The 17,765-nt window shown below is 48.7% G+C and overlaps 1 protein-coding gene across 3 annotated transcripts in view; it reads left to right on the top strand.

The window, feature by feature from the left end:
• LOC146788667 (lipoma-preferred partner homolog) overlaps window positions 1–17,765 on the top strand; it is a 774,512-nt gene that overhangs the window by 716,499 nt on the left and 40,248 nt on the right. For all 3 annotated transcript variants that reach the window (XM_085635893.1, XM_085635894.1, XM_085635895.1), the window contains one exon: window positions 15,944–16,122. In XM_085635893.1, coding sequence (XP_085492019.1) covers window positions 15,944–16,122 — 179 coding nt within the window. The remainder of the gene's footprint in view (window positions 1–15,943; window positions 16,123–17,765) is intronic.

Raw genomic sequence — 17,765 nt, 5'->3', positions numbered from 1 at the left:
TTGGGCAAACTTCATTAGCCTTTGCTTGAGCAGCTGTGCAGTTTTATAACAATAGCCTTGTGTTGTTAAAAGCTTTAGCCACTCCCTATATCCCTGGTAGATTACTTGGATCGCTCTCGGCCCACCGTCCAAGATGAGGCGGGCTTTCGGTGGCCCACCTGGCCCCGAAACTTTGGAACTCTTTACCAATTGATTTACGTTGACTGGACCAAGAACTTCCTTTCAGAAAGGCTCTGAAAACTTCGCAGTTCATGAGTTTGCCCCCTCCCACCGCATTGCAGTTTAGCTAGTGTTGTCGATTCTAGTGCTGGGAGGGTGCCAGGTAGCCATGCACTTTACAAGTTTTATAGAATAGACAAGGTGTGGCACGTGTGCTGCTTGACACGTTTGAAGGGACAAAAGGGTACTTATGAGGAAGGGAGCTTTTTGTTGAGGGTGAATGATGTGAATCCAAATAATATTTGAAAGAAAGAAAAAATATAATTAAAAGCCTTGGCAAAATTAATAGGTCTGACATTATCCACCAACGTTTTTGGCTTTGTCAATGTTTGGTGACAGTTTTTGCAAAATTATATTGTTGAGGAAGCTGCCGGTCCCTCGTGAACCTTTGAAAAAAAAAATTGGCTAGACTAATATTTTTAGTTGTCAAAAGGCAGTGCTCCCCAGCACTTGGGGGGCCTACTTTGTGCACCCCTGGGTGAGGATAGGGTTTCAAGCTTCAGGGAATGCAGTGGACATGGAAGATGAACAAGCAGGCAACCAAAGTGGCTCTACAATCTCTACAGCAGTCCATAGTGAGGTGCTGTTCTAGGCCAGGACAGCCCCAGGCCAGCAAGAAAAGCGCAGGAAGCCTGCGAACACCTTAGCCAAAGGCGATAACGGAGACATCGACCGCTGAGGAAGGAAAGCATCATTGGGTGAATTGATTTGCTGGCTCACAGGAAGAGTTCATATTCAGGAGCAGTGGAAGCTGGAGTCAGGCCTGCTCAAACTTGTTTTTACTGGTGGGGTGAACACAAAGAGCCCCCCTTTGATCCACTGCTGATGCAGACCAGAAAACAACCCCCGACTCCAACGAGCTGTGCGTGAGGGGCAGAAGGAAGGAGCCTTGCGGGGGCATGCCGGGGGGGACCTGCCAGGAAGATGTACTGCTGTCTCAGTAGCAGCAACCAACTCGCGGGCACGGACCCAAGCTCTCAATACATGCAAGTCCACCACAGGGGGAGTCCACCATATGCTCTGACATGGGGCTCATTGAAGGCTCGCCGTCATGACAGACAGCACTGAATCCACAACAAGGCTCCGCGTGATGCCGTTCGCTCTGATTTTACGGTGCGGGGGAAATTCCTGGCACTAAAAATCAGCGTGAAGAGCGTAACGTACAAGAATCCACCAGTCGTGGAGTTCCGCGTAGCACCGCAGAGGTTTTTCGGCACTTCGAGGCGCTCCATATAGCACAACTCCGTGAACTATGCCCAGGCCTACCGCTCAGTAGTGAAGGCTGGTTCTGGGCTGCAGTCATAGGCAGTTGTTGTGATACCTCTTGTTGTACTGTTGGGGATGTAACATAGCACAGTGTGTTAAGAGCTTACTTGCTGCTTTTTCCAAATCGTTTACAAGGTTGGGTTCCATATTTCAACAAGCATTGGCAAAGTTAACAGGTCTTGCCTTTTAAACGTGAGAGCTTTGCCAAAAATGGTCTCTAAGGCATAGTCAAAAATACAAAATTTCAAAGTGACTGGCAGAGCGTTGAGTGCAGATGTGCATGAGGAAAGCTTTGAATGTTTTCTTTGAGAAAAAACCTGCATCAAGATGGCTGCAAGGTTCATGACCCATTCACTCAACAACACAGGGGTTGGTGAGGAAAGAAAAGCAACAAAGGAGTGGAGAGCAGTGGGGTTGAACATGCACAAGGTGAGCAATATTGAGGGCTTGGGGGACAAAGAGGGCTGGAGTAGTAGGGAAGGGTAGCAGAACAATGAAGGAACTGCTAGTAGGATAAAAAACAACAGTTGAGTGGAGAGGCTGTAGAGTAACAGAGGTACTAGTGGGAGAACAAAAAGCAGAGCGAGAACAGAGAGGTGTAGGAGAGCAAGCACACACAGGAATGGAAAAACACATGCACCTCCACAGAGTGTTTACAGAAAAACAAAAAACTGAACCCTTGGTTGTTAGTAGCAGAAGGACGCAATTCATCCAATCAGAACAACTTAAATAGCCATGTTAAAGTAGATTGACAAAAACAAGAAGAGGAAATCAAACCAATGAATAAGAAGTAAGCAAATGAGATTGACCAGAAAGATAGCCAATGATAAGTTATGGGCTGATCTAGAGCCCTTTATATGTATTGGTACTGCACATAATGGGTAGTTTGACAAAGCTGTCTCTAAGCAAGACTTAAAAAGAGTGATTCTTCTTGGATTCGGTGAGAGCAAGAGGTGGATGTCAACTATTCTTGTCCCTTGTGCTATCCATCACAACTGTTTGTGTAGCCCTCTTTATAAACTCTTAACTTAAGGTCCTTGAAATGGGCCTTTAGTTCATTTCATCTCCATACTTAATGGTACCCGCTCATCCAGTGTGGTTTGTCTTGGGTGATCAATATGTTCTGGTTCTGGCATGGGTCTCTTGGTTTGAATTTTGTTTTGAACTTAATGCAGATCCAGTGAATGGTTTTATACGCACTTCGCTCCCAGGTCTTTATTTTTTCCTGCTTTTGGGCTGAGTGCGCCAGTCCACATTCTCAGGTTGTCGTTATGCTTTGGTCTCTGTTATTGATCGCTTTGTGCCTCTGTATAAGTGAAGGCTTCTGTGTTGAGAAAGTCCAACAGGAAAGGCTTTGACTTTAGGGACTAACCGCAGAATGGAAGGCGAACCTAACAACGCCGACCGCGGTGACATTCTCGTGAGAGCCAACAAAATGGCGAGCCTGTGGACTTACCTCTGCTCTCACTGCACACTTGTGTCTGCTGCAGGTGTGTGAACCTGCTGAGACAGAGGTCTCATGATGGAGTCCTACATTTGGAAGAGTTTTGGTTGCTTGTTGCTGCAGCTTAACTTGCTCATTTCTAGGGATTGGGAAATATAGGCAGTATAAGACCTGGGGTCACCAAGCCCTAAGGGGGTAACGTGACTCGAGCGGCTGGGCACCCAAAGGCTTATGTGTAAAGCGACCATACAACACACACATCCTCTGAAGCAGGGAACGCACACAGTAAGGGATGCCACACTGTAGGGTTTATGTAAACAACTCAAGTTTATCTACTCAGTTATACGTCAATATAGTTCATTAGATGTAAATGCAGTTCATTACATAGATTAGCATCTGTTGCACCACTCATACATAACGGTGCTGTAGGCAGTACCTGGCGACCTTTCCCCAGCAATTCCCTCTGAGGCCCTAGGCCACACTCGTATACCTTACCATCCGCTGTACGGACTGGGAATCGTAGCGCCTCAGTGGGCGATTACCGCGCTACACGCGCCAACCAGGCCGTGTACACCTTTGAACAGAGCTTAAGAACACAGCGCTACTCGTGATAACTAAGCCTTGCACACTTTTGAGTAGAGCCTATGAACCTAGCGTTACTCGTACTAATTAAGCCTTGAATCCTTGTTAGCAGAGCCTATGAATATAGCGCTACTCGTAATAACTAGCATTGAACACTTCGGAGCAGAGCCTGCAACATAGCGCTACTCGTAATAACTAGCATTGAACACTTCGGAGCAGAGCCTGCAACACAGCGCCACTCGTAATAGGCAAGCATCCGGCACTTCTGTGCAGTTCGTGGGGCACAACGCTACTCGTAATAAGCGAGCCTCAAGTACTTCTGTGCAGTTCGTGGGGCACAACGCTACTCGTAATAAGCAAGCCTCAAGTACTTCTGTGCAGTTCGTGGGGCACAACGCTACTCGACAGTCTTGGATGAAGGGGGGCAATCCCTCGGAGGGGTGTCAAAGTCTTGGGTGAACGGGGGGAACTCCCACGGAGGGGAACCAGGATCTCAGGGTGCGGTGCGGCTCCCGGTCTGTAGGGGGCGCACCAGGTCCGTCCCAAGCCTCCCGGGCTTACCTTGATCTCGACGTCTGGAGGCGTCCGACCCAGCTCCGGACTCCGCAGTCAGTCCTTCCGCGATGGGGACAGGCCACGGCCTCACACACCTCCGCCAGCAGCTGCGACGGCAGCGACGGGGCCCCGGGCTTCTCCGCGGGCCTCGACGCGATGAGGGGGCACACTTCAGGCCTCCGGGCCGCGGTGAGCGCGCTCTGGTCCCCGCGCCAAAAGGGGGGGGGGGGTCAAATTAAGCAGGAGTGTTCCGCGCTCAACGGGGGTTGATGCAGGGGATCTCAGGCCAGGTCAGGGAGCGCAGGGGTCTCAGCGCTAGTACCTGGTTGATCCCCAGCAGTTCCGCAATCAGCTTTGGTATAAGGTTTCAGTGTTCAGGTTTGACATGAAGTCTCAGCATTCAGTTTCAGCATGCAGTCAGGACATGAGGTTTCAGCATTCAGTTTCAGCATGCAGTCAGGACATGAGGTTTCGGCATTCAGTCCTGATGGCGCAGATGTCTCTGGCGCCCTTGGGGGGTTCTGTTCCTGGGGGGTAGGGATTGAGTTGGCGACTAGGTCCTTCCTAGTCAGGCTGGGCAGAGGTTCCCTGGGTCCTCCTACTGCTGGGCAAGATCAGTGGGCTTTACAGGATCCCTCACTCACTTAAGAGGCAGCACCTAAATCCTGTCACTCTCAGAGGCATAAGTCCCTGGCTAGGCCCTACCGCCTAAAACTCCTGCGTGGATTCTCCAGCTCTGCTTTACCCCACTGGCCAACTGACTAGAAAAAGTTCCCTCCCTCTGTTAAGTATCCCTAGGTCAGGTGACCTCTATCCAAGGCGGCAAAAGTAAAAACCACACCTCCCTTCTAGAAGGTTCCAGCACATTCCAGGAGCTTCCCCATTCTACCTATGGGACAAAAAAGGCGGGCTGGTGTCGCAACATTGTTGTGGGGTCCCAACCAGCTCCTGGCAGCTAGGGTGCTACTAATGAAGACCACTCCGCAGTAGCAGGGGCCTGTGGCAGCCATCTTGGGAGAAGGGAGCACCTGCACCTTAACACTGATTGGCAATGAAAAGGCGCCCGGAGACCTAAGTCCAACATAAAAATGAGGGTGGAAAAAATGAGGCACGATCAAAAATAGATGGGGAGACCACCCTAGGGCTGACAGGTCCAACAGGCAGGTTTGTAGCGGCTGTGAAATATGTGATGCTGCTTAGTACTAATGAGTCCTAATTAGCATATATGATGACTCCATTATAGACTACAGTTCACATCAGTCTCACTATCGAAAGGGGCCGTTGAGAGAATTTAAAAATGAACATCAGTTGCACTGAGCGAACTACTAGCTCAATTGTGTGTTGTGTCAAATGTTTTGTGCGACTCCATCAACGGAAGGGTCTTCAGCAGGGCTTCTCTTGTGATGGGAACGCTTCCTGCAGCCCATCTACTTGTGACTAGAATAAGTATGTTTTACCCTGCCTAGTCCTGCTCCACAGACGTCCTGCATAGGTGACCAGGGTTTATTCCATGAAGGGCAGAGCCCTGGTTGGGGCTTTGGTAGCAGGCTTGATCCAGGACTTGAATCCGCTTTCATGGGCTGATCCTTTTTTTTTAATGTTGGGCAAAGAGTTCCTCCTCCTCCCCATGCCACGATCTTTTTTGCTTTCCTATCATTATATATATATATATATATATATATATATATATATACATCTATCAATATATATTCACTGAAAAAAACATAGGTTTCAGGCACGTTATAATTAGAAATTTGCATTTAAAAAACCTTAGAAATTCACTGAAAAAAACATAGGTTTTAGGGTAAGTTATAGTTGGTCATTTCACTCATACAAAACCAGAGAAATTCCCCCGTTGTAGTTAGTTCAGCTAACTATAATTCGCACCCCCGCAATGCACTGCTGACGACGTCACATATTACATCACTCATGACGCACTCACTCTAGCCCCGGGGACCCCATCCCCTGGGGCTGGCTCTCTCCTTTGGGGACGCCAATGCCCCCACAGTCCCTGCCGGCTCCCCGCCTCCTGAGGGAGCCAGCATTGCTTTTGCACATGGGGAGCTGCTGACCTGCAGCTCCCTGTGTGGAAAAGCAATGTGGTTTGTATTTTGGAAGAGAGAGCAGGTTTCCTGCTGTCTCTTCCAAAATACAAACCACAGTTTGCTATGGGAGGGCGGGAGTCGCGATGCTCCTACCCTGCCATAGCAAACAGCAGTGTCCCGGGGGTGGGCACCTCGGGACACTGCAGGAGGCAGCCCTGGGGGGTGGTGGTCCCCAGGGCCATCACAGGCTCCAGGAGGGAGCCCGCGCTGCCCCGCTCCCAACATTGGCAAAGCCTTGGGGAGGTGGTTCCAGGGGCTCAGGGGTCTGTGACGAACCCCCGAGTTTACATACTTAGTGCCCCGGGGAGGTGGCGGTCTCCGGGGCGTGTGGGGGGCTCGAGCTCCCCCACACAGGGTCTTTACTTGAAAAAAAAACAAGCGCCGGGGGGTGGTGGTCCCCGGGCTGGTGGGCCCCCCCTTCCACAATATAAACATTGCCCCCGGGACTTGGCCCACCTGGGGGCTAATTAATACCGAGCCCGCGCTTCGTTTTTTTTTATTTTCATGGTAGGATCCGCGGATCCTTTGCGCATTTTGCCGATTTTTTTTATTTTATTTCTAAAATGCTTTTTTGGGCCATGAGCAGGCCTAGGGGGTCAGGGTGTTTCTACCCTGCCCCCTTTTCTTGTTGTTTTGCACCAGTTTCCCTGTTTTCTTGTGCCTCGGTTACCGAGGCACAAGATGGCTGCCAACACTTCCTGGTTTGGAGTGTTGACAGGCAATTGGAATTCAGCTTGTGATCGGGAGGGTGCGCTGATCCTCCTTGCCTCTAAATATGTAAACTTTTATTTTTGATCTTCTCTGCAACTACTGAATGGATTTTCATCATTTGAAAAAAAGGTCTCTTTCTGAACCAAGGCCTACCTTTTTGCCAAATTTGGTGTAATTCCGTTCAGCAGTTTCGGCTGTAACCGTGTCTTAAGTTTCCTATGGGAAATTGATTTTTCGACCTCTATTTTTTGAATTTCTCAGGGACTACTGAACGGATTTACACCATTTAAAAAAAAAAAAGGTCTCTTTCTGGCTCAAGGGCTACCTTTTTGTCAAATTTGGTGTAATTTCGTTCAGCAGTTCGGGCTATAGCCGTGTCTAAAGTTTCCCATGGGAATTAACATGGAGAAAACACGTTTTGGGACCCCCTTTTTTCTCGGCCTCTGCTTGCTGAATCACCCCGAAACTTTTAAGACCGGAGCTGACCGGAGCGCCCCACGAGTTCTGAAAAATTCACATAGATTCGTCAACTGGCGCCAAAGTTATTGGGAAAACAAAAAATGCTCTTCCTATGGAAAATAGGTCCTAACTATAACTACCTACTGGCGACCGCCAGTAGGTAATATCTTTTTATTTCCCTCCCTACTTGTGCAGCGCTGCAGCATTTTACGCTGAAGTGCAGATAATCACCTGGTGGCGCACTGACCGTACAACAAAGGCCACCTACTCTTAAAACATGAAGCGCTAACAGGATGAATGTAGTGCTTAGAAGGTCTCCGCCAGGCATCAGTGCTGTTGGTACCGTGGTACCTTATCGCTGCCTTAGTTTCTGCAGTTGGTTGTGTGTTGATTGGGGGTATCTCCTTAGGCTTAGTTGATGGAATTCTCTTCAGCTCATGCCTTACTAGACGGCATCCCTCGCTGACTGCGGTTGGCTCAAGTTTGTCCAGGGTGGGGTGTATGAATTTCTTCTTCATATGGTTATTTCTTTGTATATGGGGGAAGCACGTTCAATGGCACTGGCTGCTAGAAACAGGCACTTCCTCTGGGACTGGTTTCAGGAAACAAGCACTTTGATGGATTGATGCATTGCGGTGAGCATCATTTTTACCAGAAGGTGGTTGTGGGAAGTGGGTGACGGAGCTAACACTTAGGCGGGTATGAAGAGGTAGGAATATGCATGTCCACTGGAATCGGTGGTGGGTCAAGTGCAAAGGTGGGAAGAAACACTTGTACAGGAATGAGATGATGGAAGAAACACTTCCAGAGCACTTTGGTAGTAGCATAAAAGCAAGCGTTTAAACAGGAATGGGATGGTGGAAACTTGCACTTCTAATGGTCAGTGCACTCAAGGTAGTTTAAGGTTGCTCTTTAATGTAAATGTATTGCAGTGTACACAGGCTTGCACACATCAGTAGATTCCACTCTGTGTGGAAATGATTGTTCGAGGCATATGAGCTGCAGATTACACACTGTGCATAGATCGCCATCTGGTGTTGGGCCCGGATGTTGCAGTTGTGACTCCTCCTTAGGATCGTATTGCGCATGGGCTTCGGCTCCATCCTCAGATTGTTTTTTTCTGCCATCGGGCTCGGATGTGGTGTTCGCGCTCCGGTTCTGAACCGTTTCAGTTCTTCTGATCGGTGTGCAATCCTTTCCCTTTCTGCGGTATTGTTTCGATCGCGATCTCCACACTCGACGCGACTCATCTTCCAAGTCTTCGATTCCGGTCGTCAACGAAGGTCTTTGGGCCTACCTGGCCTCCTGTCCTGGCTGATGGAAAGGACGCCATTCAAAAAGTGTCCTCGATGTGGGTCGAAGTTTCCCCACACCGATCTACATGAGGTGTGCAACCTCTGCCTCTCCCCTGAACACGAGACAAGAGACTGTCCGGCTTGCAAATCCTTCTGTTCGAAGAAGACTATTCGGGACCGACGAGTGAGGAGAACAATGGCTCACTCGTCGACTTCGATCCCCGATGACATCTTCGGAGAAGGCGTCGATGTTCCGGAAGAGCAGCACACTGAAGAGGGCCTCATCTGCGCCTCCGAAACCGACGACTCTGATGTTGAGGACATCACTCTGGCACAGAGGGGCGTGAGTACTAACATCAACCCCCACCCTCGACATCAAAAAAGGCTTTGGTCAACCTTTCGCCCTCGGGCCTAGGCACGACCAAAGACACTGCTTCCCATACCTCGATTTTGTGCCCGGTAAAGAAGCCCATCAAGCCTTCCGGTGGCTCGGGCACGAGCCAGCCTGCCGTCGGTGCCGAGAAACACTCACCGGCACCAAAAAAGAAGACGGGCCTCTTCCTCCTCCGCGCCGAGCTCCACACGGAAGCACTCGGCGCCGAAGACTGGCACTAGCTCCTCGGTACCGACACCATCCCCGGAGCCGAGCAAAAAAACAAAGGCCATCGAAACCCACACCTCGAAGCCAAAAGTCATCTCGGAACCAAGGAAACAAACCGACATTTCGAAGTCCCACGGTTCAAAACAACGAACCGATGGCCAGTCGACGCCTAAGAAACCTACGGCTCTGACACATTTGGCACCGAAGGATCGGCCCCCCACAGATGAACTTTTTCGGCCCGATCCACTACAAAAAACACTTGTGAAGGACCCTAAAACTGGACATTTGATGCTCAGCATCAAAAAGAGACCGCTGGACAAGCCTGCCCCAGCTCCACCTCCAAAGAGAAGAGATTTTGCTACCTCCCCTTTGAGACTGCCTCCACCCCCTCCTCCACCCCCTCCTCCACCCCCTCCTCCACCCCCTCCTCCACCCCCTCCCCTTCTCCACCTCCTTCTCCACCTCCTTCTCCACCTCCTCCTCCTCCTCCTCCTCCACCTCCTCCTCCTCCACCTCCTCCTCTACCTCCTCCGCCTCCCCCACCACATCATTCTCCCACACACTCTCCTTATGAGGATGATGACGAAGTCTATGACGACACAGGGGACGGGCCGGATAACCAGCCCACAGGGGACCCCACTCCTACAGGCTCCCCATACCCATGGGACGACTACAACATCCCAGACGTCCCTAACATCCCGCAGGACAACCTTTACCCTTCAAGACCGCCCCCCCTCCTGAAGACACAATGGGGTTTAACCAACTGCTCCATAGGGCTGCACTCTACCACGGAGTTTATCTCCATACAGACCCCGTGGAAGAGGACTTCCTCCTAGATACTTTTGACACTACACAGAGGGCCACTTCCATTCTGCCCATGCTTAAGCACGCACCGGAGGTCTTTAAAGACCAGGGTCATCAATCCTCGCTTTGAGAAAAAGTATAAGGCTGCCCTACAGACCCCACCTACATCAGGCCCCGCACCACTAGACTCCCTAGTAGTCGCCAATGCGAGAAAGCGTGCAAACTCCCACGCATCAGGTGAGGCTCCACCACCCGATAAGGAGTCCAAACTCCTGGACGCCTCTGGCAAGCGAACTGTGTCCCAGGCTGCCAACATATGGAGCGTTACAAACACCCAAGCGCTTTTAGCAAGATATGACAGGGCACATTATGATGAACTAGAAGCCATAATGCAACACCTCCCTGACAAGTACAAGAATAGGGCCAACGAGCTAATCCAGGAGGGTAAAACCATCACCAACACCTCCATTTGTTGCGCCCTCGATGTAGCTGACACCGCCTCTAGGGCAATTAACACCAGTGTCCTCCTGCGTAGGCATACCTGGCTACGAATTTCAGGTTTCAAACCCGAGGTGCAAAGTTCCATCCTCAACCACCCCTTTGACGAGCAACATCTGTTTGGCCCCAACGTCGACGTTGCCCTTGAAAAAATGAAAAAGGACACCGACACGGCAAAATCTATGGGAGCCTTGCAGTCACAAGGTCCCAGGCGCTCCTTTCGCCGCTCTTCCTTTAGAAGCAACTCCAAAGGCTACTCCTCCAACAGCGCCTCCACTTCCTATAGGGCCCCTACCCAATCCACCTTCACTAGGGGTTACCAGAGAGGCGGCTACAGGGGTAACAATAATAAAGGCAGAGGCAAAACTAACACCTCCCGCTCTGACTCCACCCCCGCCCAATGACTTCCCTCCACTCCCCCCAGACCATCCCACTCTGGTCGGGGGCGGACTCCACAATTTCCTTCCTGTCTGGGCTACCATCACCTCAGACAGATGGGTGACACAGAAAATTCGGTCAGGCTACTGCCTCGAACTAACATCTACCCCCCCAAACATTCCACCCAAACAGCGCTCAATGTCACAGGAACATTTGTCACTGCTAAAGCAGAAGGTAATCTCCCTCCTACAAAAGAGTGCAATAGAACCAGTTCCTGCCCACCAACAAAACATGGGAGTTTACTCCCTATATTTTCTCATACCGAAAAGGGAGGACACTCTAAGGTCCATCCTGGACCTCTGACCCCTAAACCACTACATACACTCAGACCATTTCCACATGGTCACACTCCAGCAGGTACTTCCCCTACTCTCCCAGAACTTCCTTGCCACCCTAGACCTCAAGGACGCCTATTTCCACATTCCCATTCACAACACTCACAGGAAGTTTCTCCGATTTGTAGTGGACGGTCAACACTATCAATTCAAAGTGCTCCCATTCGGAGTCACCACAGCACCACGGGTGTTTGCCAAGTGCCTAGCGGTAGTGGCAGCACACCTGCGAAGACAACACGTGTATAGCATCTCCTTGAGCTAGGACCTGTTGGTGTGCTTTGGGCTTGCATTTGAGATACTCAAGGCTGCATTAAGATGTGTCCTTTCTTCACCAACACGGAGACCTCATACACAGCTCCAGTGCTGTACACATGCACAAGAAATGCAGCATGCGCTTGTGATGACGTCAGGGCCTGGGTCAAATGGGCCTGGATCCTTGCAAGGGCCCTCAGCAGGAGATGCAAGGTCTGTCTACACATGGGCTCTCTTTCCTGGACCCACTTGGGCAGCTCCAAGCCCATTTTTAAGGGCATCGCATGGAGCCTCAGTTCAAGGTGTGACCCGGCCTCTGGCACCTCCTGTGACCTGGAGTCACAACTTGGTAAACATGTTTTGCAACCCCTTCGCAGGAGGCACAGTATGTTGTGGTATTCCCTGTCTGCCTTGTCCTGAACATTGGGATTTATCCAGTGGTCGAAGTGGGCGGGATTGGAGGGGCACGACGCGCCCATACTTATTTAAATATCTGAAAAACCGTTCCCCTACTTTTTGCTCAATTTGTAGCAGCCTATCTTACACCGGGTATAATGCGAATTTAAAACAATGACTTGCGTATTCAAGGTGCTTTCTCTCACAGGCTGGGACTTTATAGCCCAAAAAATACTCAAGTCCTTATTTTCCACTGCACCAAAAAAGATTTAATTCCGTGGCCTTCTGGTTACACCCAGACCTCTGCAGTGCATTAACTAATAGTGGTTTCATAATGACCTATAGTAATTTATGCTGTGCGCTATTTTATATGTAGCTACCTGGAAGTGAAAAAAAAAAAAACTTGCAGAATAGTTTTTCTTTAGCCACAACTTTGACCCTGCCCCCACGCTTATTGACCCCGCCCCCATTGCATGCAGCATCACAATTCCCATACTTTTTTTTAATTGGCTCCACTTCCATCGCAGGACATTTATCTGAGATCACAATTCTGTAATCGGTAGAGGCACATCGCGCTGAAAGTTTACATTATTATTAGATATATTTTATTGCACAATTACTTAAAATCATTGCAATTCTTACAAAAAGATGTTAAAATCAATTTTCATTCTCTGGCTTACTTTTGGCTTTATTAGCTTATTAATGCCCAGGCCTTATTGCTTAGGCCATGTCTGAGATGGCTAGATGTTGTTGGAATCTTCCCCTACAGCCCTCTGGCAGCAGCCTATCTTCCAAACATTCCTCTGTGGAAAAACCGTGCTTTCTAGAGCTTCAGTATGTGTGAACAGGATTGACGATACCTGCGGATCTCTTGTTAAACAACCACTAGCAAATGCAGTCGGTTTGGCCTTCTAATGGGACTGAGGACCTAGTAGCTTTTCTGATGGATTTTGTTGATATCTTTCAGCATAAGTGTTTCTCTGCCAATGATGAACAGCATCAGGGAAGAAAGATGCGATGTGTGAGTGCGCATGCGTGATGACATTGCTGCTGTGTAATGTTTATTTTTTCATTTTCCTTTCCAAGATGGTGAGTTCACATCTTGGAGCAGTAAATGTAAAAAAAAAGTGACATGTGCGCTACAATGCAGTTTGCACAAGGAACAGCACAGCAGCAAACAATCAGCTGAGCCCTGAAAAGAATCCAAGAAGAATCTCTCTTTTTAAGTCTCATAAGGGAAGCTTCTACTGACAGTTAGCCTCGTGGCATTTTATGGTGCTTCAGCCCTGACGAGGCCCCAAGTGCTTTGAGTGCAAAAGCCACCACGACTGTGCGCCAAAAGAAGACCCCGCCGAACAAACACAGGAACCAGTTGAAGATACGGAAGCCGTCGAATTTCGTGAACGCGCCGTGCTGCACCCAGAAGAAGAATAAGATTAAGGCTGCAAAGAAGACTGACAACTAAAGAGACGAGAAGAAAAGCATCACACACGGGATAAGTTCCCCTATCACTACTGGTAGACTTCCTGCATGCGCTCAAGAATTCCTCGTGTCCTACAAAAAGTCTCTCCCGCCCTGATGAAGACCTTCTGCTTGAAATATCCTATGGTCTCACCATGAGGGCCAAAACGCGTCGGCATTGAATCTTTGAGGCCAAGAGTCAATTTCTTTAAGTATAAAGTAAAATAATTGACTGCCTAATCTGAAAATATCAGTACAGACAAAAAACAATTTATATTTCTCTGACCTCATTAGGACTACGTACAAAAGAACTACTGTGGAGCCGAAAAGCTGATAGTCCCCGACATGTAAATACAGAGTAGGACATATAAGATTTAGGATTGTTTTCACAGTATCAACTTATGCGATTGTGACATGTTTGTAAAGTTTAATGTGTCTATTAATAGAGTTTTGATTTATGATTTAGATGTTGAAATTGTGTTTCTAACAATGCATGAATTCTTCCATGTTGATACATGAAAGCCTTAGAGTGCTTTTTTACTGTCTAAAAAGAAAACGTTTTGACACAGTGAAAGATATGCTACTGATTAGAAAGTGATTTAATTCACATAAAGTGTTCACTCAAATTTGGTACATGTAAAAACGCATATATATATATATAAAGTGACATCGTACATTCATTGATTAGACCTGGAGTTAATAGAAGGAACTTCCGAGGCTGAAAGAGTTCTCTATTGATGGTGAGGGAGGTAACCCTTTTTGTTTTATTTTAAAAAACTGAGATTAAAGAGCACGCGTGAATCGTGGCCTAGCATGATGGAGGCTTTCCTTTCAATCATATTAACCCTTTTCATGGAGCACACCGGTGTCTCTTGCCACTCAGCTGTACCCCTGTTCTCCAAAAACACAAAAGGCGGGTGCGCCCTGCCTGGATTGTAATCTGTGTGCCTGAGCTATTTACAAGACACACAACTGTACAGGGACCAAGGCAAAAATACTGTCAATGTGTGATTGAAAGCTTCTGAGGGTTTAGTGGCCTGTCACAGATTCATGGGTTCCAAGGGTGTAGTGGACTCCCAGTGATTGAAGGGTTCCGAGAGCGTAGTGTACTGCCACTTACTGAAGGCATCAGAGGGTGTAGTGGACTGCCACTCATTGAAGGGTTCTGAAGGTGTAGTGGACTGCCACGGAATCAAGGGTTCCGAGGCTGTAGTGGACAACCACGGATTCAAGGGTTCCAATGGTGTAGTGTACTGCCACTGATTGAAGGCTTCAAAGGGTGTAGTGGAATCCCAGTGATGGAAGGGTTCTGAGGGTGTAGTGGATTACCACTGATTGAAAGGTTCCGAGAGTGTAGTATACTGCCATTGATTGAAGGCCTCCGAGGGTGTAGTGCACTATGATGCATTGAAGGCTTTTGAGGATGTAGTGGACTCCCACAGATTGAAGGCTTCCGAGGGTGTGGTTGCCTACCACAGATTGAAGGGTTCTGAGGAAGTAGTGCACTACCACGGATTAAAGAGTTCAGAGGCTGTAGTTAACCACCCCGGATTGAAGGGTTTCCAGGATGAAGTGGACTACCACTGATTGAAGGCTTCCAAGGGTGTAGTGGACTACCACAGATTTAAGGGTTCTGAGAGTGTAGTGGACTACCATAGATTGAAGGGTTCTGAGGGAATAGTGGACTACCACTGATTGAAGGGCTCCAAGGGTGTAGCGTACTGCCACTAACTGAAGGCTTCTGAGGGTGTAGTTGACTGCCACGGATTGAAGGGATCAGTGTGTGTTGTGGACTGCCACGGATTGAAGGCTTCCGAGGGTGGAGTTGACTGCCACAGATTGAAGGGTTCGGATGGTGTAGTGGACTACCACAGATTGAAGGCTTCTGAGGGTGCAATGGCCTGCCATGTATTGAAGGCTTCCGAGGGTGTAGTGGACTACCACGGATTGACGGCTTCCGAGGGTGTAGTGGACTACAATGGATTGAAAGCTTCCGAGGGTGTAGTGGACTACCACGGATTGAAGGCTTCCGAGGGTGTAGTGGACTACCACGGATTGAAGGCTTCCGAGGGTGTAGTGGACTACAACGGATTGAAGGCTTCCGAGGGTGTAGTGGACTGCCTCTATGTTATGATCTAGTGTTCTTCAAAGATGAGTGTCTTCAGCTCTTTCCTTACTTGGAGCAGGTTTTATACAGTTCTGATGTTTCAGAACCAGGGTGAATAAATGGAGATGGCCTGGTGCCCTGATTATTATTTATTTATTTTGCAGTTCCTTGTCTCCACTCTGATAGTCTCTTGGCTGCAGTTGTACGATGAGCCCCAGATAAGGAGAGCTTGTCCACCAAAGATGGTAGATTACTCACAGATCATGTTACTCAAGCTAATCTCATTTTTGGGGATCACTTGTCCATGTTATGTCAGCACCATCGGTGCTTACTTCATGGAGCAATGCTGGTGGTGTAACTCCAAGTTACTATCTGTTTTTGGTGTCTCACGGACCGTGCTCTGTTTTCCTTCCAGAGCACACTGGAGCAGTGCAAGGTCTGCGAGCAGCCCATCATGGAGCGGATCCTACGAGCCACTGGGAAGGCCTACCACCCTCGCTGCTTCACCTGTGTGGTGTGCTACCGCAGCCTAGACGGCATCCCCTTCACCGTCGATGCTGCCGGAAACATCCACTGCATTGAGGACTTTCATAAGTAAGTCTTCCTTTCTTTCATTTGATTGTTCTGGCTAAAACACCTTCACTTGAGCCGGTGTAGCAGCAAGCAGAGTCTCCTGCAGGGCATTTTAGGTGGCGGTTGAACGATAAGTGTTTATTAATGCATGCCGTCTAATCATGAGCTCCACATGTCATATCCCAAAAACAAAAGGTACACAAGTAGCTCGACTCTCCTGTCATGAGGAAAGGGCAACAATGGGATGGGGAAGGGGACATTTTTGTGGTTGGAAAATGGTGCAACACGCGACTATGTACATGACAACATAAGACTTACAAACGCGTTCAAGGGCGTCTTTAATGTGTATTGGTTCTAAAGTCTTTACATAAGCTGTGTCTCCATGTCCACCTCGTTCATCTGAAAAGTCTGCCTGGAAGCCCCGCTGGCTTGGTTTCTCTTGCAAGTGCTCTCTTGGACTCTTTTGGACTCATCCTTGTAAATAGGCTTTTTCCAGGCTGGCCGGTCCCTGGAGTCATCATGGCCACTTTATCCATCTGGATATGCTCAACATTCCCCTGGTATCCAAATCCACCATATTATTCTTCACATCAGCATTCATGAAATGACCCGTTCACTGAGGCTTGGCCTGCGTGAGCCACGTCTGTTTTATTCACCACCACATTATCTGCCACCATCCAGTCACCACGCTTGACAAATTTCAATTGTTATACCACACCTTGTCACACTGCTGATTAACTCTCCTTTTTGTGACGTTGCCCTATTTTTCAGGTCCTTTCCTTCTTACACCATGCTTGAGCCAAACTGGGTAGAACTTTACCCAGCTAACCTTCTTGCAAACCTAGGAGAGTTCACTTCTGGGTTGCACTGTTAGACATGGTACTGTGTTTCCCAGACAGGGCATCCTTAATTCAGCTGCGCTGTCTGCACACGATTTGACCCTTATGTTCATTGTTTCCACCATTCCATCTGATCAGTTATGGATAATCCCATGAAGAACTCTTGCATCTCACGTGACACAAATTGGACACTATTACCCTTGACAATTGATTTTGGTCTTCCTTCACTTACCAAACTAATTCTTCAGAAATTCAAAATCAACCAAACTGACCCACATCCCCCAGCACCTGAGGAACCTCCACTGGATCCCCGCCCAGAAAAGATGCCCCTTCAAACTACTGACACACAAAGCCCTCCATGACCAAGGACCAGCATACATGAACCACTGCCTGAACTTCCAACCAACCAGAAACCTCAGCTCCGCCTCCCTTGCCCTGGCACAGACGCAACGCATCCGCTGTAGCCACAGCGAAAGTCGCTCCTTCTCCCACCTCGTCGCCAAGTCCTGAAATGCCCTCCCTCTCCACCTCTCCACCTCTTTTTTATTTTTTTACGAGTTTTATATAGCTCAAACGTAACCCGTTATCGGGTATCGGAGCGCTTTACATAGCACCAGTTGCGTTACATGAGGACACATTCATAATTTCTGTTAGGCACGGGGAGATTAAGTGATTTGATCAGAATCACAGGATGTTCAGCGTCATTGCCGAGACTCTAACCCGGTTCCCCAGATTCGAGGTCGACCGCACTAGCCATTAGGCCAACTCCTCTTCCCCTTGCTGATGGACTTCAGGAAGACACTCAAGACCTGGCTTATTGACTAA

Source organism: Triturus cristatus, chromosome 11, assembly GCF_964204655.1.
Source record: "Triturus cristatus chromosome 11, aTriCri1.1, whole genome shotgun sequence".
NCBI lineage: Eukaryota > Metazoa > Chordata > Amphibia > Caudata > Salamandridae > Triturus > Triturus cristatus.
Note: the sequence above shows the minus strand (reverse complement) of the source record. Positions and strands in the feature narration are given on the sequence as shown.